At 38.9% G+C, this 23120-nt stretch overlaps 1 protein-coding gene across 4 annotated transcripts in view; it reads right to left on the bottom strand.

Annotated features, from left to right (window-relative positions):
* The window catches only part of LOC105839983 (zwei Ig domain protein zig-8), a 330645-nt gene that overhangs the window by 4920 nt on the left and 302605 nt on the right, over nt 1-23120 (bottom strand). For all 4 annotated transcript variants that reach the window (XM_028191742.2, XM_012686667.3, XM_012686665.3 and 1 more), the window contains one exon: nt 8406-8533. In XM_028191742.2, the coding sequence (XP_028047543.1) occupies nt 8406-8533 (128 nt within the window). The remainder of the gene's footprint in view (nt 1-8405; nt 8534-23120) is intronic.

Here is a 23120-nt window from a genome sequence, read left to right as displayed (position 1 = left end):
ATATTCCTCTTTTTTCTCTTTCTTTCTTTGATAAAAGACAATTGTATTTATGTAATTTTAAATTATTATATTTTAATGTGTTAGTGTGTTAAACATTATCTGTAATTATTGAAAATAAATGAAATTACGTAAAACGAGATTAATACAAAAAAGATTATAATCACTTTCGATTTTTATTTTAAATAATATCAAATTTACAAAATGCAAACTTTTTTACTTAAAAAAAATGTGTAATACTTTACTTAAAAAAATTTCAAAATGTGAAAGGCCCACGCAATTAGAAATTGTTATACAGGAATTTTGTAAAGAAAATTAAAGACTGCTAGTTGACACAGATTTATTCAACCCATAAATTTAATATAATCAACAGTGTGAGAGAATGCAGCTCAACGAATCAGATAATTTTAGTGCGTCTTAGATCCCATAATTTCCCCAAGTTTTAAAGACGCATACGGAAGTTTGTACGACGGGATAAGGAGACATAATGCTGATGAGGGGGGAAGGGGGAGGTTCGTCAACCTCATTACATGCTTTTACTGAAAATCGACATTCCACGGGATTGTCGGTCGGCACCAGAGGAACATCTTGGGCTCAATGGTCCGTGGGAATGGTTTTCCTCCCTTCCGTTTCTTTACGGTTTAGTACTTTTGTCTTATCAGTCCTCGCCGCGCATTCTGATAGCGTATCCTCCGTTCCGCACTCTACTGTCACGCCATATTTTTATCCTTTCTATCGCGATGTTTGCACGCACATTTTTCCTCTTATCCTCCCATCATTCATCAAATTTTGTCATTTTTAGCTTAGCCCTTAAATAGTATCTTAATCTATATCGTTATCGTTAGTTCTTATCGCCGGTTGTATACACCGTGTGTGGTGGAAAACTGCAAGGGAATAAAATCGATCGCTTTGTCGAGGCAGATTATCGTCGCGTGATTGCTGAAAACGTATCAAAATTATTAACAAAGCGGTTGAATGTACTAGTCACTCGTATTACACTCGTAGCCGCATATTGCGTAACTGTGTGAGTTTTTAACGAATTTGCACGAAATATTAATTTGATAACACATTAATAAATCGACTGACATCGTAGGCAGATTATATGAATTTAAATATATATTTCTGCGTATATAAAATACAAATGAATTAAATAGAATTACAATACGGCAATGTCGTTTGCAGGTATTGCACAGATGTACGAAATAAAACGACGCTACGTTTGTAAATTATTATTACAATCGCCGTTTTTGCATTGATTTCAAAAGGTACAGTCGTTTTTCGAATTGTTCAACTAGATTTGATGTACCTTGCACAATTCCTCCTTAGTTTTCTCCCACATCTCTATGTCTCACTTCATTTCACATATATGTCGTAACTAATTTTGCTTCTCTAAACATTTCCAACTGCCGGCGAGAATAGAGCGGAATTAATTCTAATAAGATTACAGTAATGAAATTACGGAAGCGAAATTAACTCACTGAGTCCCACTTATTTTTCACCGGCATTTTTACCGATATTTTTCTATGCGACATTTGCCGTTTCCATATATACTTATTTATTCTTCTTGTTCCCCGCGTCACCATTTGCTATTTCGTTTGCTTTGCGAAATTCAACCTTCAACTCCCGGAAGTCTCTCAGGCGAATTTTTGACACCGCTCAGCCCGCGCCTCTCGCCGTAGGAATAAGGAGGAATAAAGTTGCCGGTTGTTACGTTGAAATCGGCTGTTATTTCAGGATTTCGTTGTTCCTCGAGGTGGTGGCGAGCATCCAGCTGCACGTCGAACGCGTGCAAAATGTGAAAATGTTACCGAAAAGCGACGCGACCGACATACGTACCCGTACCCCGCTGTACGGTATCGTAATGCCTGCTGCTGTATCCTCGAGAGCCCTGACGTGTTTACCGTGGGATGTATTCAATACCGCGCCCGAAGTGACGTGAGTTTCACTGTCGACCAACCAAACGTCCCGTTTAATAGAATGCAACCTGGATCATTCCATCCGGTTAGGCGTATCATTCGATATTCGTGTTGGGCAGCAGCAAGAATATCTACTCTAAGGTATACGAGAGGTACTTTTTGGCGACCCGAAGGTACGCTTCTGTGCGCGCGCGTCCGCTTGTCCGTATCTCGGAAAATTACGCGAATCTGTATTTCTCTCGCAACACACTCCCGCCGTTTATTCCTTTCCCTAATTTTACTTTGGGTTTCCTTATGCTGGAAAATTGCCTCGTCTTATTCCACCAAGTGCTCCGAGGACAAAATCTTATCTATTTAAGTACTCGTCGCGCGCGCGCGTGTACCACGAGGAGCAGAAATTTCAGAGAAATCTCTTAATTATTAATTGTACCATTGTAATCTCTGTTATTGCGCTTTGCAGCGTTACTTGAATATAATAATTTTAACATTATAGCAGCCTAATGATGTTAAATAAGCACGTGTAGTAAAATACGAATCTTCGTACGAGTCGAATAAAGATTTACTATGGGAAAGCGGGACTGTACATTGCAACCAAATAAGGTCAGCAATGTAAAATATTATTCTTTCATTTATTCAAATTTTATTCCCGACGCTTCACATTCGCGTTGAAATAATAAGTTCGTTATCTCTCGACTGGGCAGAGTATGGTCTCCCGATTTCTCATAGAGAATGTTTCAGGCCGCGTAATCGCAGTTTTTGTATAATTAATATCTATCTACCGATGTTATTCCGATGAGAAGAACCGTGAGAAAATTGCAAATTTTTCACTGATCGAAACTCGATTCTTGCTTTCTGTGTCGTACATAATATAATGCCGAGTTTCATCTGACTAATCGTTGTCAATCTAGCATACCGCCGACTAAAAGGTACCTGTACTCAATATAGTCATGTTGCCCATACTCAAATTGGCTCACCCCCATTTTCAAATAGTTACACACAAAATTTCATAGAAAGCGCTAATATATCGCTTAGAAAATCGATACAATGTGTTTATGTCACACGGAAAAATAATCTTCTTAGAAGAATTTGAAAATCTTGAATTTCAACAATATTACAGTCTTATTTCAATATTATAATTGTTATTTCAAGAATATAATATAATTATTTTGATAATTTTATTCTAAGAAAATTATAATCTTTGATTTGAACATAATAATATTTTCTATCCAACATTTTTTTGTTTTCATTCAAGAAAATTATTCTTAAATAACAAGAATATCACATTTTCTCGATTAAACTATATAAAATCTTAAAATAAATCTTCATTGAAGTACATTTTTTTGATTTAACGCAATATAATCTTGTTTCAAGGTTTTCATTTTAAAACTGTTACAACTGTTCAAATAACAATATTCTTTTTTTCTGTGCAGTTAACTGGTCAATATCTGCTTTCTATGGCTTGTAATCTTATTTTATTCAAATTGTGTTCTTCTGAACCTAAAATTTCAGAAGTGAGATGTTCCTTTATGTAACTATCACGTAACATTATAAATATTCGAAATTCATATTATTGTAGCTCTTTATTTATGCTTTTCAACAGTATATTTACTTTACATTCTCATTAAAATTTTGTTTTTAATTAAAGAAAGAAAACTCTTTGTAATGTAAAACCATTATGGCCAGGGATACTACTAGAAATACAATATATCTTATTAATACACAAAAGTTTAAATTCTATTTCTTTATTTAATGTTTAACTTTTAATTAATATTTCTTGTCTTTCTCTAGTCAGTTGGAACTTCTTGACATGTAAAATTTAAGATAACGCTCTTGTAAATAAACGTAGTTTCATTATTTCATAAGTAGCTGTATGTGTAATTTTTCCATAAATATTTTAATAAATATTTAATTAAACATGTTAATTTTTTTTATTTGGCAAAGTCTTTTCAAAAGTTTACAAAAAAGAGGAAAATACATAGCTCGGGCACATTAATTGTATATGTAATCAACATGCTTTTTTTAAATCTTTACTATACTTATATAAATAATTAAAAATATTTCATCTTTTTTTAGTTTTAGAAATATTTCTTATTTTAAATCTGACCCTTATTTTTCAATTTCGTATTTATCAAAAAATTAGAAAAATCTCTAAACGTAGGTGGGACATATTTGGTACAGGTACCTTATTTGCCAAACTATTTTGCTTCCCTCAAAGCTGCGTAAAAGGAATCCGTTTTGCGAGAAAAACTAGGGGAAAAAATGTCGCGTTCGAGGTATACGTATCACGCACGGAATGTAACACGAGGGCACTCCGAATGATCTGTTAAGTGCTACCTTTTCGCCAAAGCTTTTCGCACTCGACATCGGAATTGTAACAGCCGTAAATAAAAGCGGTCAGCGCTTATCCCCGCGAAGGGCTCCTCTCATTTTGTACGTGAATAAACGAAATAAAGATTATACCCGATTCGGATGTTTGCACGAGGATGAGGTGTCTACGTGTTGTGCGCCGTACGATAAATGGCTCCGGATGGACTGAAAATGAGTAGGTTTCACGAGTGTACATAAATTGCTGTTTGTCTTGCACGCCTTACGGCTGTTTGGACGGTATCGGCAGTTTTCTTTGTCCAACGGGTTACACATTTTTCATTCAAACCGAAGGATTAACGATCGATAACGACGTCAACGCATCGAAAAGTAGCATCATTTATTTGAAAATGTGTTCGTCGTGATTACGTAAAGTTAATGATAAAGACATTTAAGTTGCTGCGGTCTGTGCAATATGATTTAATTGCGATTCCGTTTGCGGGTATTTTAACACTCGCGCTTCGGAGAGCCATTCGTCGTTCATCGGACAAGCGGTAACCACAGATCTGTGCAAGGCAAAACATGGTTTTATTCCTGTCCTCCTCGTAATACCGCGGAAATTGATTTGGCAACAGCATCGGCTCCTCGCTCTTTTCTTTTGGCAGCCTTCCATGGTCGACATACAAATAAAATGAAATGTTACCCTGTTTAACTATTTCGTAACAGAATATCTTTGAAATCAATCAGTTACCTCTCAATTGTGCTTAATAAAAATATATTATAGAGCCAGGAATAAGTATAATTCAATAAAACTACGAATATTACGCAATGTGCTGGCTAAAAATTGATTGATCACTATACTTAAGCACGATTAGCGATAATGAAAAAAAAAATGCATGTTATAATATCCTAAATTTTCAATGAAACGATCAATTTTTCCTTTTGCTCCTTTCGAAAAAGCTTTCCTTTCATCAATTTTTAGCATACTGTCGAAATATTATTCACACATTTTAAGATACTCGAAACTTCTTTAAGATATACAGAGGTATTTCAATATCGTATCGTTCGTCGCGCGCATCGACAAGCGACGGGCCCGTCGCTTCGGGGTGCGGTCGTCGCAACAGACGCGGGCATGAAATTCAATCAAAATCAAAGGGATAAGGTGTATCGGAGCGTAAAAGCAAACGCGCCCGGGTGGCTCCGGTGGATTCCTTGCGGCCGGAAAATGTTTCGCGTCGCGGTGGATCGATCGGGGGCGACTTTATTATCGGAGGAGAATTTCAGCCGTTCCCCCCGGGACGATTCCTGAGGGGGTTGTCCCTCCCGTTCCTTATCGGTCGTAGCGGCCGCAGGTTTTATCACGTTCAAAGGCCAACATGGCATCCTTCGCGAACGTATGAATCATTATATGAGCGCGCAAAATCACGATTATGGATACGAACAGCGCGGGTTATTTTACCGGGTCTTTTAATCGATCCCTCGGGAACTCGGGCAATCTCCCGTGAGGTCTCTTTGCCAAAAGTACCGAATGTACTGACGAAATATTTAAAGAGGATCGTCGAAGAGACGCACCCCGGTCCATTGGACTAAGCGAGCGAGAATCTACACGCGTAATCCTCCGAAGTGCAAAGTGAAAAGTAGTCAAGATAAAGCGTGCTCGAAAGTGTAAAAAAAAGATACGCCAAAGATACCGATAACGATATTTTAATTAGAAAACGGAGCATAATACGATATAACCCTTTCGAGCTTGTTTTATCACGTTCGGTATCTTTTAGATAACCGATATGTCTACGTATACGAAACGCTGCTTCTGCGAAGATACCTCGGCAGGAAATATTCCGAGAAGCGGGATCACCGTATTAATTATCTATGCACGAAGGTAACGTTACTCTATCTTACGCGGTGCTGATAAATCTAGGGTCTCGCTGATCGCACGGGATATTATCAATATCTTCTACGGCAAGCAGCTCGCACGGGAGGGACGGGATGGGTTAAACCGACGGAATGATATCCCGAGGAATTAGGGGGTCCCTCTCGGCTCATTTACGGTCCAGAGCCCTGCGAGACTGCACGCGTTAGTCACGCACGACGGAGTCCTCTTTAAGGCTCGCGAGCGAACGTTGTTTCTACGTACCCAGGCGAATCCCAAAGCTCTCGGTCAGGGCTTAATGCGCCTAATGGAACCTCCTGAGTGCCGTTACCAATTTTGCCGCGACTCTCACGATTTAGCGGCAGACCAGCCAACCAGGACATTATCAAAATTTATTGGCCGGTCAGCCGTTCGCAAACAGTCGCTGCCACCACCGCAGGAATGTTTTATGATCTCCCTTTGTGCGCGCGCACACACTTAATTCGTCCGCCAGAAAAAAAAACCTAGTGTGAAAGATTCCAAGTTCGCGTATACCGATCCAAATAAATATTCAAATAGGAAAACGATAAAATGTTTTTTCAGTCTAATCCGCACTTTGTTTTCGCATCTTTAATGCTTTGTTATTTTTAACGGAGATATTTAAAATTTTTTAGAAAGAATGTTTAAGAAGAAGAACATTTGCATATCTGCGCACAGCACGTTTTAAGAATTTAAACTACTCAAGTTTTTAGAATATATTTTTGGTTGGTTTAAACGTAAATGCACACCCCAAAAAAATTTTTTGCTATAGACTGATTTTTTGATATTACAACCTAAATATATCGCTAGTTTTTGTACCAGCTAGAATTTTGGCTGTCACGTATAGAATTTGAAAATTCTGCTTCTATCAGTTAGATTGATGAGATGCAATACATATACATATCACAGTATTTGGTAATTATTCATCTATTTCAACTAAATTTTACACATAATTTTTGTTAAAATTGCAAGATCTTTTTTTTTTAGTGCATATAACTCGTGCGTTATATTAATTACGTACCCATGCACGCACGTGCAATATTTTGCGTGTTTTTTTTTTTTTAGCGTAAACAGGCAAATTTTGTATGCTCTTTATCTTCCTTTTCGGTGGTCGAAAATGTGACGAAAATATTTCAGTCGAAATTACATAAACAGAAGAAATACTTCGCCTCAAAAGATGCAAATACCGCTCAATTAATTCTTAACTACGGAAACATTTCAAGCTGCTCCACATTCTTGTATGACAGCAGGTGGTTAAGTGTGCCTACCGTCCCCTATCAGTGCCCTAATCGGAACTGTTCGACTTCCTGGAGTTCCAGGCGAAGTACCTAATTAGGAACGACCTTCGCCGACGCCTGTACGGCCATTTATCACGCATCTCTTCGTGACTGTTACCCGTGGCGAAATTCATGAGAGGCAGATTTCATCTCAAGTAGCCATTCGGAATTTCTGCTATTCATATTGTCATCTCGATTCTCGAAATTATACAGATGGAAAACAGAGAAAAGCTTATTTCTAACAGACGAGCTTCGTTCTACAAAAAAGAATTCCATCATTTCCTCTACATTAAAAAAAAAATCGTAATTTACTTTTAAAATATAATGATATAAACTTTTTCATTAAAATTAATAATAATCACTCCTATATTTCCTGTATTGTTTTTTTGTATCGTTATATTTTTTTCTAAACGTTATTAATAAGATAATTTTTCTAATATAATTGTTTTTAATAATGAAAAGATCTACCCGGAAACAAAATTGTAATTTTAAAGCAGAAAATGTAAGTATTTCTTATCTACAATGTAAATCACTGAGTTATTATATATTTTCGAACTGTCATTTGTAGAGAGTAAATGACATAAAAATTTCTAGAATGTAATAACAACGACAGCAGCAACGACAATAATAATCTCGAACAACTGTGTACGCAATAAACATGACGAAGAAAGACGGAAGTTTCAGCCGGCGCTGAAAATTTCATCTCGCGGAAACTTGGTCTCGCGGCGGCGAGGCAGAAACTTATTCGACGCGTTGCCTTCCGTGATATTAGAATATATCTCGGGAAGTAGGATCATCATTAATTATCCGTGCGCAAAGTCAACGTTGGCCAGAATCGCGCGCGTCAGTAATAAATCTAGGTCTCGCTAATCGTGCGATATTGCAGCGTCGTCTGCGCATTATTTGTTGCGCGTAAACTTCGTATGCTTAAGCTCGGAGTATTTCCCAAATGTCGGTTCTCGTAGCAGGGCAACTGCTATAGAAATGAAAATAATAGGGATCGGGAAAAAGAATCGAACTTACCGCATCGTTGTGATTCCAGAAAATATAGGCGGGTGGTTCTGGACTCTGCAGAACGACGCATGTGAGATTGATGGTGCTACCTCGATTGATGAACAACTCTGGCGCACCCAGAATCTCGGTTTTTGGCTCTGAAAAGTAAAAATGTGATTTTTTTACATGATCTATTCTTTGCACTCAATTTATCCCAAGTTATTGTAGTAAGTTTGTTCATGTCTCGTGAGAAAGAGAGAGAGAGAGAGAGAGAACTGGGGACTTTTAGTTACAGACTGTGTACACGCGTAATGGTGACTTATTATCAGGACTATTTTGCTGGCAGAAGAGAACAGTTAGGTACTGTAATAAGTTACGGTCGTGTAATTAAATATTACATTACACGAGAGGAAGGGGAAGAAATATTTCGTGTTTCCCCCCCCCCTCTCTCTCTCACTCTCTCTCTCTTTTTCTCTCTCAGCAAATGAGAGCGCGTAACTCTTGTCTGAATTAAATTCACGAATCCAAGTACGGAATTACGTCTGCACTTAGAATCCTTATTTCATGCAAATGTCAGACAGTTATCGCGGAACACTTCCTTGGGATACGTTATGATTTCTCAGTACCTCGGTCGAGCCGCTTTCGTCGCGAGTATGTATCGCGAGATGAAGAGACGCGCGAGTTTCTTCCGCATTAAACTTCAGAATCCGAATACGTTGGATCCATATCGCGCGTCTCATGACTTTATGCGTGCTTTATGTAAATAACGGATATTTGTTACGTCGCGCTTCGGGGCGACAGTTTACCATGCCCGACGTAGAAGGCAACTTGGTCCTCTCGCGCGCCGGATTAAATCTAAAGATTTGAAGATGAGATTCCGTCGCGGCTCAGAATTTTACGTTTCTTTCATGTAAATGTCTCCTAGCTCGACGCGTCCTGTTTTTTTTTTTTTGCGATTCTTCAGCCACGCGTTAGCTTAAAAAAGTGACGCTGACAGGATATAAGGGGTGGGCTCCGCCTTTTAACGCAAAACGTCGTAATACTGAATCTTATTATTCATATCGTCACAGAAGATCTAGCTATGTGTTTGCAAAACGAAAAGGCAACATTCATTACCGTCAGCGTACTATAAAAACAACAAAGCTAATCTTCTCTATATCTTTTTATCTCGAATATCTTGCAAGAGAGAACTTACCTCACCTGCCGTAAACGCCGTGTTTGGATAACAAAGTCTATTTTCTGATAGCTCGCACATTTTGTTCAAGTAAACCTTTTTGCCATTGCGGTTTAAAAATTATTAACGTTAATTATTTAAATTATTGTTTAACACTTACAGTGGGAAAATATACATATGGCTTTAACGATTCGAAAGTTACATCACATACAGGAATATGTTTTCAGTTAGAGATGGTATACAATTGCAATGTATACATTTTTGTATATCCAGCACGTGGAGTAAATCACACGCTGTTGAAAAGGATCGCAATAAACTTGTCGTTCATTTTCTGTCAAAGTTCACATTCGAAATTCAAATTGGGGAATCGAAGCGGCAAGATTGCACCGTCGCCGTCGTGGAGACGGGCTTAGGATGAACGACTCGCGGTTAGAGAACAGCACACACACACACACAACACACAACACACACACACAACGAGCTCGAGGAAGTTGAATCAGAGGCTTGCATCTGTTGAGAGAATTATGCATATTACACGTGGTGATCCCGACGGACAGAATTATCCCCGGAAGTCTCTATCAACGTCCGTTACTCTTTTATACCGCGTCCACCGATAATAGTCCGTCACGGAGGGTGAATTAGACTGAGATTACGCGTGCGTCGGGAATTTATTTATAATGCCGAAAAATGCCGGTCAAAAATGTCTGGGTATTTATAGTTCACTTTCGAGCAGACGGAGAAGCGAAGACTCCGTTTTGTGTCCTTTTGTGGTGCCGAAGAGTGATGCGGTTGACCTGGCCTCTGTGCCTGTCTTCGAAAGAGCACTTTGAGGTGCTTCATATATAGAGAGTATCCGGTATCTGTTACTGTGGCGACGAACCTGTTCCCGCTACGCGTGCTTGTATTCGCACGTAAGTGTGTACATGTACACGTATTACAAGGGAGAAATAGGGAGAGAGAGAGGGAGGGAGAGAGAGGTCAACGGTAGATCGATGTGAATATTTTCTGGGCGGTCTCCTCCTCGAGGATTGACCGAAATAACCGGGCAGCGTGCTTTACGGCTTTTGTGCAACGGATGATACCCGGGGACGACGGTTAACCCCTTCCGAGTGGTTAACGGTACCGAGACATTCCCTCTATCTCCGTCCTCGCGTTTGCGCTTTCTCTTTCCTCCATGCTGCGAAAGCTCTTCCTTCCGGATTTCTCGCTGAATCCGGATTTCGACTTTAAAACCTTGCGACGTTTATTTTTAAGTCTACGGCACTTCGTTATATCTTGCGTCCTTGTCGCCTGCCTTCTACCCGTTAAGTCTCTTGTTCTTTCTATTTTTCTATCTCTAAGCTCGCTCCTCCAATATATGCTTCATGTTTCCATTTATTTTAAAATTGTTAAGTATTGTGAAATGCGCAATGAATACCCTAATGTTTTTACACACTTTGTATTCGTATATTTCATTAATCCAAATTATTCTGCTCACATATACCTTAATTTTTAAGTAATTTTTATTATTAGTTTTCACAATTAACATTATTATCTATTTCATTAAAATTTTCAGCGTGCCGAAGGGACATTGGATCGTATCTCCCCAGCTTTTCTTCGTATTCGTGTTTTAATGTAAGTAAATTCAGTTATCTGTGCACGTGCATTTTCCTAATCTTACAATTTGTTTTGTTTCCTTATGAATAATATTATCGAGAGAAAGAGAGAGAGAGAGAGAGAGAGAGAGAGAGAGAGAGAGAGAGAGAGAGAGAGAGAGAGAGAGAGAGAGAGAGAGAGAGAGATAAAGGTGACGCCTATGAACTGATCGATAGCACGAATGTACGCTTTAATATCGATTAACCGAATAAAAGCCGACCTCTCATCAGACGGTAAACTTCCGAGACTTGGTCAAGCCCTTCAACGAAGAGTTTCCGAAATTCTCAATTTGCTCGTATACTCGTTACGATCTTGGCCCGTTTTAAATAAACGTAAAGAGATTTAGTAACGTCGGACCGTAGGCATTGCTATTTTTCTCTAACCAACCGTAATTATTTTTTCGAAGAGTTCAACGAGAGTGTTGATAAGAGATCATCGTCCATCGACGGACACTGTTTGTTTCTTAGTAAATTTTTAAGTATTCGTTGATACACATAATATGAATCATTTATTTACAATTAATTTTTACCCAAAATCATAATCCAGATATAATCTCTAAAGAAAATCAAATTCATTCTTTGAATGAGAAAATGTAATAATTGTCCACTTCCAATAAATATAGAAATATATATAATTATTACAAACAAGAAATATCTTCAAATTTCAGTATGTGGAAACTGATAATAACGTTTCAGCAATAACTTTGCAAGAGAGAAGAGGAAGAGAGAGAAAGAGGGGAATAAGAGAGAGAGCAAGAGGCGATGTCCCGCGTAACGCTCTCATTTGAAACTTTATTAAAGAAGTTTGTCACACGATTTTGCGACACGGGTGCTCAGATGAATAAAAGATGTCGATAGACGACGGAAGTAAAATGTAAACTAGGATAAGTTGGACGTTTTGAAGCGTCGTTCAAGAAGCATTCGCAAAGAGCATCGTCCCGAGAAATCGATTTTGTCTTTGCTTCCCGTGCGACGCGTTTTGGAATTGGCGCCTTTTGGATCCGGGTTAATAGGTTTGACGAATAAACGTGAATAGAATTCTGAAGATGCAGAAAAGCTAAAATGTATCAGAGAAAGTCAACTCTATCCTACCTGTAGAATACAAAATTAAAAAAAAATCAAATAAGGTACCTGTACCTAATATGCGAATACGAAATTGAAAAATAAGGGTCAGATTTAAAATAGGAAATATTTTTGAAACTAAAAAAAATATATGAGGTATTTTTAATTATTTATATAAATATAGTAAAGATTAAAAAAAAATAGCACTATATACCCAATGTGGCCCAGCTATGTATTTTCGTCTTTTTTGTAAATATTTCTGAAAAAATGCGAAATAACAGAATCAACATGTTTAATTAAGCATTTATTTACATACTTCTAGAAAAAATTACACATACAATTATTCATTACATAATGAAACTGTGTTTACTTACTACAAGGGGCGTTATTTTAACTTTTACCTGTCAAAAAGTTTCAACTAATTAGAGAAAGACAAGAAATACTAATCCAAAATAAAACATTAAATAAAGAAACAGAATCTTAACTTTCTTGTATGTTAATAAGATATATTGTGTTTTTAGTAGTGTCCCTGTCCATAATGGTTTCAAAATACAAAGAGCTTTTTTTCTTTAATTATAAACAAGATGTTTTAATAAAAACCTAAAATAAATACAGAGTTGAAAAGCATAAAGAGCTACAATGATACAAAAATACATCGTATCAACTTCCTAAGCGATATATTAGCGCTTTCAATGAAATTTGTTGTGTAACTATTTGAAAATGAGGGGTGAGTCAAATTATGAGTACATGGCCATATTGGGTACAAGTACCTTAATTAAGTTATAATTATATATCCTTTTTACAAAATTCGCAAAAAACAAATAGTAGAAAACCTTGATAAATTTAAATAATCGATAGCTTTAAGGTTTCTAATAATTATTAAAAGAAAAAGTATTAGAAAGAATTAAAATCATTAACAGTATAAAAAAATTAATACTACATCTCAAACATGGATCTTGTAGATCCAAGGATTAGCAGGAAACTCGTACAAACACGATATTAAACTCCTTTATATAAAAGAAACAGCAATTTGTAGAAGAAAAGGCAAACTCTTTCCAATAATAGATTCTTCTCCTTGCCTTAAAAATGCGTTTTTTTTCATCCCCTTGAAAAATTTAAACTTGCATTTGTAACAGTACATTTCTAAGATATATATTGGATCATTTCCAGATACCTGTAAGACCTTTATCCGCTTTCTCGATTTACCTGTTACGATCAATCGATCGATCCGATCGAGTACATCACCGATATATGCGTCAGTCGTGCAAGAGCTTCGCATTCAGAATCCGTATTTGTCGAGCACGTAGAATACACTCGCTCCCGATGCTTGACCTAAATAAAGCACAATCGTGAATGCCCGTTCCTTCCTGCTGCGGTTTCAGCAAGGTGCAAACTGCATCCGGTCAGTTCGACCCAGTCGATCCAGTTCGGTTTACATCTCGGTCTTGGAAAACGTGCGCTATACGCGATAACAAATGGCACACTGTCCGTTGCATCGATTCAATCCCGTATACTTTTCTTCGTCGCATTCACTGCGGACTAGCAAAGCGAAACTTAAGATAAATGCACCGAATGTGATTTACGCCGCTGCATGTTTGTCTCGCGGATTCTCTTTCTCTCCTTTTCCCTTTTTCCCCTAATTCATCAAACAAGCACGCGAGCTTGGTTATTTTTTGTACATTGCATTACAATACAAATATCCATAAAAACTCAGCAAATTCACATTATTTTCTTTTGGATGTCGTTAAATTTATGACAAGCGAGTGTCTTTCGGGGAAAAAAGGTTCTAATGGGTCAATGGAAGTCGAAACACACAGGTTTACACCGATCTTTTGTAAGTGCGATTGAACTACATCGAACTTAAGGGACGCAGTTGTACTTCCTGCTTTACGAATACGATGGACGATCACGCGTTGGACGAGATGCTAAATTGCGTTTAAGCGACCCCGATCTCACGGTGATGTACGTGTCTGCCGAATACAGATGCACTTCGATGCAAATAGACAGTGATTTCGAGTGAAATAGGGAAACGCGCGATTGACTAGGAACGGAGTGACTATGGTTGACATGGTGGTCGAGGCGAATGAAAGGCGCCGTAGGAAACGAAGATCTGTTTCTCGCGCTACAACGAACGGACGGAGCTCGATCTGATTTGCGAAATGAATCTTTACGTTCGGCCATTCTCGGAACCGTCTCGTCGGCAGCTTCTCCCTTTCGTAGTGTTCTCCATCTCGTTATCCTCCTTCTGAAAACCTGAGCTTTTCAATCTCTGGGGGAAAAAAAGTACGTCTGGAGAGATGTAATTTCGTGATTGTGGTTTTTCCGTTTTATGCTCTTCTCTAACCAGATTAGAAAAACGGTAAAGAAATCGATTGTCGACTATGGGATCTATTAAAGAATGTTAGTATCGCGATCGTTATTTTTAATAATTTATATTTTATCAATAACAATGGTGTTATGCTGCTGCTAGCGGCATCCATTAATCTCGAATCACATATTTTAGAAAAGTAATGTACCGGAGCGCCGTAACACATCGAACTTACGGTTACGGGTAAGCACGTCGGTAAAAACAGGGAGTCGCGTCACGAATTATGATACTCGTGCCGGCTACGCTTGTCGAAAGTGGGTCGCTCGCTGGTATCCCCTACTGGGAGTAAATTGATTCTACGCTCGGGGGAGGAATACGGTAAATGCAAATCGTCGCGTTCTTCTTCAACCCCAATGGGAAACGCCCCGACTAGCCTAGGTCGGGCCCGCACTTTCGATAGCTCGAATGTCGCCCTCCGTGCTCCCGTTGCGTCCGTCGAAATCGTGTTACACCTTCGTCGAATACCATCATCGAGGAATGGCGCCCGGGCCCGGCTTCTTCCCTCGTTCTCACGCGCCACGGCGACGGAATGCAAACTGGTTATTTCTTGGTCGCCCGTTCGAGGTCGACGGTCGAGTCGGTGGATAGAGACACGAGCGTACAGATGGGGACCGTACAGCGGGAGCAAGCAAAATGTAGAGGTTCATGAATACAGATTTATCGATGTTCCTTACTCTTTTCAAGAGAGAAAGATACCGAACGATATATTGTAAAAAAGCTTCATATATATATTGAGATTTTATTTTAATTTTTAATATAGCATTGTATTATGTATGTATACTTTTTTAAAAACTTGTGTAATCTACTTATTTAATCAAATATTAAACGTGTGTAATTACAATGTTTTGGAATACATAACATACAAAATGAGTACTCATTTCATATTGATGATTTGCTACGTAACGAATTTTTTATTCACTTCATTAGACAAGGATAAATTGAATTCGATCGGAGTTTCGATGAGCATGAGCCAGCAGGTAACATCTCAAGTTCTCCTCGATTATCTTTTTAAACGGGATTGCGACAAGATACAATGACATCGTTCAGATTTATTAAAATAAGTGTACAATTTGTTCATTTTGTTGTCTTTATTCGCAATTTAATTGCTCGATTCAGTTATACACATATGCCGCCTATTAAAAGACTCGTCGTTTTTAAGCGAAGAGCAAAATCCCGATATTACGATAATCTACGCGATCGCGATTGATTTCCGTGGGGGAAAAAAAAGCATTTTTTACGACGAGCATCAAACTTCCGCTACAAACGGATTGGACTACGAGTCTAAATGGATTTGACGCTTTTTTCTCGCGGGCCATTTGGACCTTAGACGGAAGGATATCATCGATAAAAGCAAGTTCTCGCTCGCATCGCTTCTCGTCCGAATGGAATATAAACGGAGCCGGTTTCCCCCTACATTCCTGTTTGCGTTCACGTAACGTGATCGAAGAGGCGGCCGAGCAACTTCCGCAAGCTCTCTCCACGAGCAACTTTACCCGTTCTGGATTGCCATTCGCATTGGTTATTTTTTTACTAACCATCAGGAGCAGTGGTCCATGCAGTCTTTCCCTCTCTTTACGTTTCTTTTTCTCTTTTAAACGTAAGAATGGACAAATCGCTCGTATGGAAGATCCACGCTACTGGCGTATTGTAATTAATTTCATAATTGACGGCCTATGAATTTTCACGAAACCTTAACAAAACATTTTTTTTTTTTTTTTTCGTTTCCACAAAACTGCCGTGTATAATTTCGCTCGTAACAATCGCTTTGTTCTCACCGAGCGTATCGTTTGTATTCTATAATTTAATATAGCGCATGTTTGCTGCCAAAATTTTCGATGGTATTTAAAGCGTTGAAATAATAATGAAATCTAGAGCCGCAGTCGGTTTGGTTAAGGTTAATTAATCTGCTCAATTCGTAACGTTACTGGCATTCATAATTAGACGTCAATACGACTATTATTGGCGATGATATGGTATTCGCGCGGTATTATCGCAGGTTCTATCGATCCCTCTTTCACGAGTTCCGTGGATCCTGTAATCACGGGCATTTCCGCGATACATATGTACCACCATCTCGTCGAAAAGCTCGAAATTAGTTTTACCGTCGCAATTACCGTCGCCGAGCGGCGGAATTTGATTACACGCAAACATCGATTCGGGGCGGTCGGAACGAGCGATTGCGATTTTATTATCGTGTATATCGCGGTCGTAGCCGGCGGTCTGCGCGGCATAAATCGAAAAAGCCGTTCTTGTCGCGTTTCTATTACCAGCGATATAGTCGACGGCGCGAGGTCGATCGAAGGAGCGTTCTAAAAAATATATATATACCTCAAAAATAGTAACACGACCACTGTAAATTATCGTGTACCCGAGGATCTGAGATAGTTTTCAAATGGCCAATAACGGTGCGTTATTGATCATTCTGAAAACTGTTAAATCAGCAATAACTCACACACGGCCGTCGCCATGGTAATGTATTCAAGTTTTAGTAATCAGTAAATAGTTTATACGAGTAGTTTATGATGTCACATTCTGTATATTTTTAAAACATACGACAATGTTTGTTTTACCAGCCAATAGATTCGAAAACGCGTTACATGTTTTTCCCCGCGAGCTGTTTCCCAGTTCCGTTTTATATTTAAAACGTTGCTTTGACAGCGGCGGCGACGCCAAATTCTTCGATCGAACATTAGCAAACCGACTTTGCACTTTCGTGCGACGTTTTCCCAGAGACAACAATATTGTTTAACCTCTGAAGCACGTCCCGTGAACTTTGGATGGTGCTTTAATCGTCTTTATCATCACTCAAAGATGCAACGCCGTTAAGCGAATATATGGTGACACGGTAAATAGTCTCGTTTTCCAAAGTTGGCGGTCTTCCTCTTTTCCCTTCCTTTCCGCCTCGAGAGTACTTTTTATCAGCGACCGTTTGCGGAGGCGTCTCCCTCTCTCTATCTCATCTAAGTTTTTATTACTTTCGTCGATGGAAGATTATTATGTTTGCTACGTTTCTAATATTGAACGATACCCCCCCCCCCCTCACATTCGTGACGCAATTTCAAATAGACGGACGGATTTTTCTATTGCGATTTTACAACAGGAGACCATTCCTTACGTTTCGTTAAATATATCATATGATAAAAATTTCAAACATAAAACAGATGTAATCCGATATTTGTATTTCTATTTTACACGTATCATTATAATACACGCATTATATATTTAAACATACAGTAAAAAATAAGGGACGTAAAATATTCTGAGTGATAAAAAATAATTCGAATATATTCTGCGAAAGTACAATGGAAAGATCGAAGTAAAGGTCCAATTTCGCGTAAGGAAATCTACTTTCTCAGTTACTAAGCGCTGATTTACGTAATTATTTATTTTGCTTGCGATTGTTCCTTCGTGCTTGTAGAAGTTTCATTTTCCGTGCTTGAAGTTGAAGTAGCCAATTACTATCAGATTAATGAAGAACTCAGGAGAAAACTGACTTTTCACATTGCTGACGGGTTGAACCTTTCAAATCTACGATGAAAGAGAAGAGATGTAGCAGGAAAATGTAACATAACGAAGAAAGATAGGTAAAACGATATAGCACGGGTTTAAAAAAAAAATTGTTTGAATTATCTCGAGAGCAGAGAAAAATTAATTTAAAGGTACATTTTTGTAGATTAATAACTTGTTAACATCGTTTTTTTATATTAATTACGAAAAATGATCTCTATATGTTGTACGTTTACTTGCAAAACTCAACTCAAGCGTAAATACGCGTCGAAAAAGCTAATAGGGAGAAATTATATTTACTTGTTTTTAAAATTCTTGAAATCGAAACGGTTAAAAAAACACCTCGTACGCAAGAACTGATTTCTATTGTTTCGCCAATGAAGCGAGCCGCGTCAGAATATTTCACTCGCTTCTTCGTTCTCGCTGTTTTCCTTGTTCCCGCGAGTGACAGTTTTCTACTTGGTCGCGCATCGGTCTCAACGCCGACGTCGTCGTCGAAGAGGAGGCACCGAGACACTTCGCGAAGCGCGAACGGCGGTGATGAAACGAAATTATATGGTCTCCTCAATATCATCACAGAACGATGTGCTGTTCCTCTTTTACAACGCATACTCTCGCAACTAACTCATCTCTGCAAACACGTGACGAATTCAAGAAATAAAGTCGAATCTATCGGATATGTTAAGCCGAAGGCTGTACTGAAAACTTAAACGAAATCTTCGTTGGACGGTACGAGGTAGGAATAACGTCTGCCACAAAACTTAACGTTTATTATTTCAAGCTAAAAGCTCGGCCATTCCTCTTCCACTTCCGTTCTATGCTCCAGCCTTTGCTCGGTAGAGGAGGCTTTAACGCGTCCTCTTTTCTAAAAGGCATCACGACCTGAACTTTCTCGCGTGCTCGAGAGCTTTTCTTAGGACAGCGATGCCTTCTGTACGGAGCTAACCACCGAGGGTACTCCGCGAGCCACTTAACGCGAAAAGTCCTTTAAATCGCAACGACACGTATGCAGATGTTCCTTTCCGTAACTAAGATCATCCGTGGCCAACGAACTCGAATGAAGGAATCCGCAATAATTGTGAAATCGACGTGAGAATACTTTGCGCACGGTTAATTTTTTATTTCGCCTCGCAACGGGAATGTATATAGATACATTATTACGTAATATATTGCAAAAACGCGTTCTTTGAGGAATATCCGTGGGCAACAAGACTTTCCAAATTAAATCTCTACTTCATACTTTTCGCCCCTCTGATCTAAAGCACCGTTAATAATAATACCACCTTGCTATTTTCGTGTTCTTTCTTCACGTACTAAAAAATATCCCCTTTGTGATGAGGTAAGTAGAAAACGCGTTTACGTCAAGCACTGGTGGGATAGTAGACATTAATGCGTAAATGTAATTTTCTTCTAATTACACGAGAAAAAAGGAGAGTCGCAAATATTTTTATAATACTTCTTATACATATATGTCACAGTAACATACTTTACAAATGTGTAAAATTATATTGTGCATATTTGTGTCCACCGCCTCGGTGCTTCATGTAAACGCGTTCCCTACTTGTCCGGTCACAAAGGAGACTGTTTACGACTGATACACAGCGTATGCTGGCGAATGCAGAATGCAATGGTTATATTGCGGGAAATTGGAATCTGGTCAAGCTGCTTTTATCGAGTAAGGAGATTGTGCGCTATCGCATATGTACGCCCTACGTAAGCATAGCTGCATTCTCTCGCGAGATTGCTTGTATGTCGTATAATCATTACGGTGCCCTACGGCTCGTATCGCGGAACGGGCTCCTCGCAAAATACAACAAGTTGCACTTTTCTTCCGCGGACAATCGAATATTTTCAGTGTCCCGGAAAGAATAACGCTAAGAAGCGCGGTGCTTACGCAGTAAGTAGATATACATGCATGTACGGGGAAAAGATGTAGCGCCGAAAGTCGCCTACTCCGGAATATCTTCTCTCTATCGAAACGTTTGTATTCCTCACCGTTTTCCGTTTTGTATTTTTCAGAAATTTTTCCCAACCAGCAAGCGCGCTGCGAAACGTGACACGCACATCGGGACCGGCGAGAGAAATAAAAATCCCAGATTACGTTCCTTTTCCCGCGTCATGTAAAACAGTGCGGTCTTGGAGAGCCTCTTAGCCGCGACGACATGTACGTGCGAGGTTGCTCCTTACTCGAAATCCTGGGGGAACTGCCGCGCGGATGCATATGCGATGGGGAGGCGAGAGTCCCGGCGGCCTCTTACGATTCCTCTATCCGCTACATCGGAGATATGATTTTTGTTGCGCACGGATAAGCTCGACTTATACGTTGTCGGGCCGGATAGAGAAAGTTTCCAATGGATGGCTATTAGATCAAAAAAGATATTTTTTTTTTTTAAGATCTGGGAACATAAATGTGAAAATATACAACGCCAAAAGAGCTGTATTTTTGTCCCTTGCACACTGAGAAAAAACTTTTTGTTGGTAAAACAAAAGGAGTGATAGCTAAAAGAAAACAGTTACCATTGCAAATTATTTGTTACTTTAAGAAACATATTGTCTGAGATACAAATCACATTTGTTCACTTAGAGTTCAACGGCTATAACAGCAAATCAAACATAACAAATTATTTATTCTTACAACAGAGTTATTTGTTGTCCCACATCAACAAATCATTTGCTACAGTAGTTTCTGTCTTGTTAATTTAATAAAAATATGTAAAAATCTTAGTGTGACGGATTTAAAGCCGGACACTTAAAAAATTTTTTGAAATGCACATAAGAAACTATTTTTTTTTAAATACAAAAGCTAAAATTCCACACAAAGATTTGAAGAGAAAGCTAGAGAGCTCTCCAAGAAGTGGTAGCTACTAAAAAAAATTAACTCGGACGCATAGTCATTTACGGTTCTTAGAGAATACTTAAAATCTCCGAGAAGAAGTCGAGAGTGTTGTATCTTTAGGAACATTCAAAAATTGTAAGGAATCAACGAGCCATAATGCGCGGCGCTTTATGATACTCAGCCATTTTCTTGCGAGCTCGCGTTCCTTCGCGATATACGTTCACTAACGATACCCGGTGTATACAAGCGCACGATGCTGCTAGCTTGTCACTTCGGTCAGAATGGATGACACTCGGCCGGGGCCATAATTTATGGTGCGCCCGCGAAAAGAAGGAGTGATACACTTCTTACCGCCGAAGCTCAGCGAAATAAAAGTCGTGACGCGGCCCCGTGGCGCGCTTCGTCTTTTTGGCAAAAAAATGCCGGATTTCTGCGATACGCATGGCGACGAGCAACGTGGAATTTCTCGACGTTTATCCGAATGCATACGTAATCGTAAAATTACGAACGGACGAGCGAGTGAGTTTTTGCTAATCTTTCAACCGAGAAAGACTGCCGTGATGGATGACGGTCTCGCGTCCGGCAACAAACTATGTCGTTTCTCGCGATCATTTTTTTCGGAAGCCCCTAATTATACTTTGATAAAGTGCATTCATGTAAAATTGTAATTTATAACGCGGCTTGTTGTGTTCCATTTGCTTCGTCAACCATGATAAAATCTCTTGTGCAATATAATTAATAATTTTTCATATTATCGTATCATCTCAATCGTAAGCTCGATCCATAAAGGGAAGAGATTTAAGTAATTTAAATTGAATTTCAAAGATTGTGATTGATGCAAACTTTTCTCTTATACGATATATCTTATAAATAATTATCTCGATACAGTGTTTTCCGCACTTTTCTTCAGTGAACTCTTTGTATATGAAATAATGAACTCTTTTGCATAGTAATATACTGTATAATGTAATGTAAGCGCACAAATAATTTGTAATGATACCAAATATCTAGTATACATGAACATTTCTTCTTTTCTGTAAGAATGAAAATAGTAATATTAAAATAAAAACTTGACGTAAGAATAACGAAATATTTCGAGACAGACAGCTTTCGTTCGTTATCGAAGACGCACGATCCAGGAATGCAAGGCGGAAGCCTTTCTCACTTCGCGACGCAGGAAATTCCAGGATTTTTGCCATCTCGTTTCTTGAAAGAACCCGCGACGTAAACTTTGATCTCGCGAGCTTCACTTAAGGGGAAGAAGCTTCCTTTTGGAGCTGTTCCTGGAGCTAACAACCGATGGCACTCGTGTGTCACTTAAAGTGCCGACCTTTAAGCCGCGACGTGTATGGAGATGTTCCAACAGCGATAGGGTCTCGAAAGGGCGGCTCCATAATGGATGACGATATATATTAGACAATTGGTTTGGTGCGTTCTTCCGTGGCCGTTCGCGAGGCCAATCACAGCCCATCGAAAAATTACGTGAGTACGGTATCAAAATTTTCTGCTGCAATTTATCTGCCGCCTTTCCGCCTCACGCGAATGAATTGCTGTTGCGAATATAACGCGTTGAACTAACAAATGGGTTAAGTAATTATTCCAGGACGTACCGTGTGTCCTTTAAGTTCTTGCGTAAATCACACCGTCGACGGAAGTCGTTAAAGCTACTTTTATAGCTGACGATACCGAAACGCGTCGTAGGAGGCGATCCGCGCGTACTACTTTCTGCGCGAAACGAAATTATTTGGTTATTTTCATTTATAAACACTGTATGTACATACACATACATATACGCAAATATCAATTTTCTTTTATGCAAAAGAGTCGACCGCATGTCGGTGTAGTTTCTTTTAATAGCCGAGTATTACCAATCTTTATTCGTAGGAACCGTTCGTATTTTTATTGACAATATCGTGCCTAGTAAGTGGCAATATCGTACATATTGTGGCAAAGAAGGCTATAAAAAAAAAAAGTGGACGAACCTCCTTTAATGGCTTGCGCGGCAAGCATTTTTCTCGCGTGCGTCAGAAAATCCTACCGCGGTACGAGACGTGGTTAAATGCGAATGTGCAAGTGCTATGAACATTTGCGGTCGCAATTATAGCTTTTACTGGTTTCTTGGACTGGAAAAAATACGAGGGACATCGCACGTTGTACAGTCGGT

Source organism: Monomorium pharaonis, chromosome 7 (genome assembly GCF_013373865.1).
Source record: "Monomorium pharaonis isolate MP-MQ-018 chromosome 7, ASM1337386v2, whole genome shotgun sequence".
Lineage (NCBI taxonomy): Eukaryota > Metazoa > Arthropoda > Insecta > Hymenoptera > Formicidae > Monomorium > Monomorium pharaonis.
The sequence above is the reverse complement of the archived record's forward strand: the minus strand, read 5'-3'. Positions and strand labels throughout refer to the sequence as shown.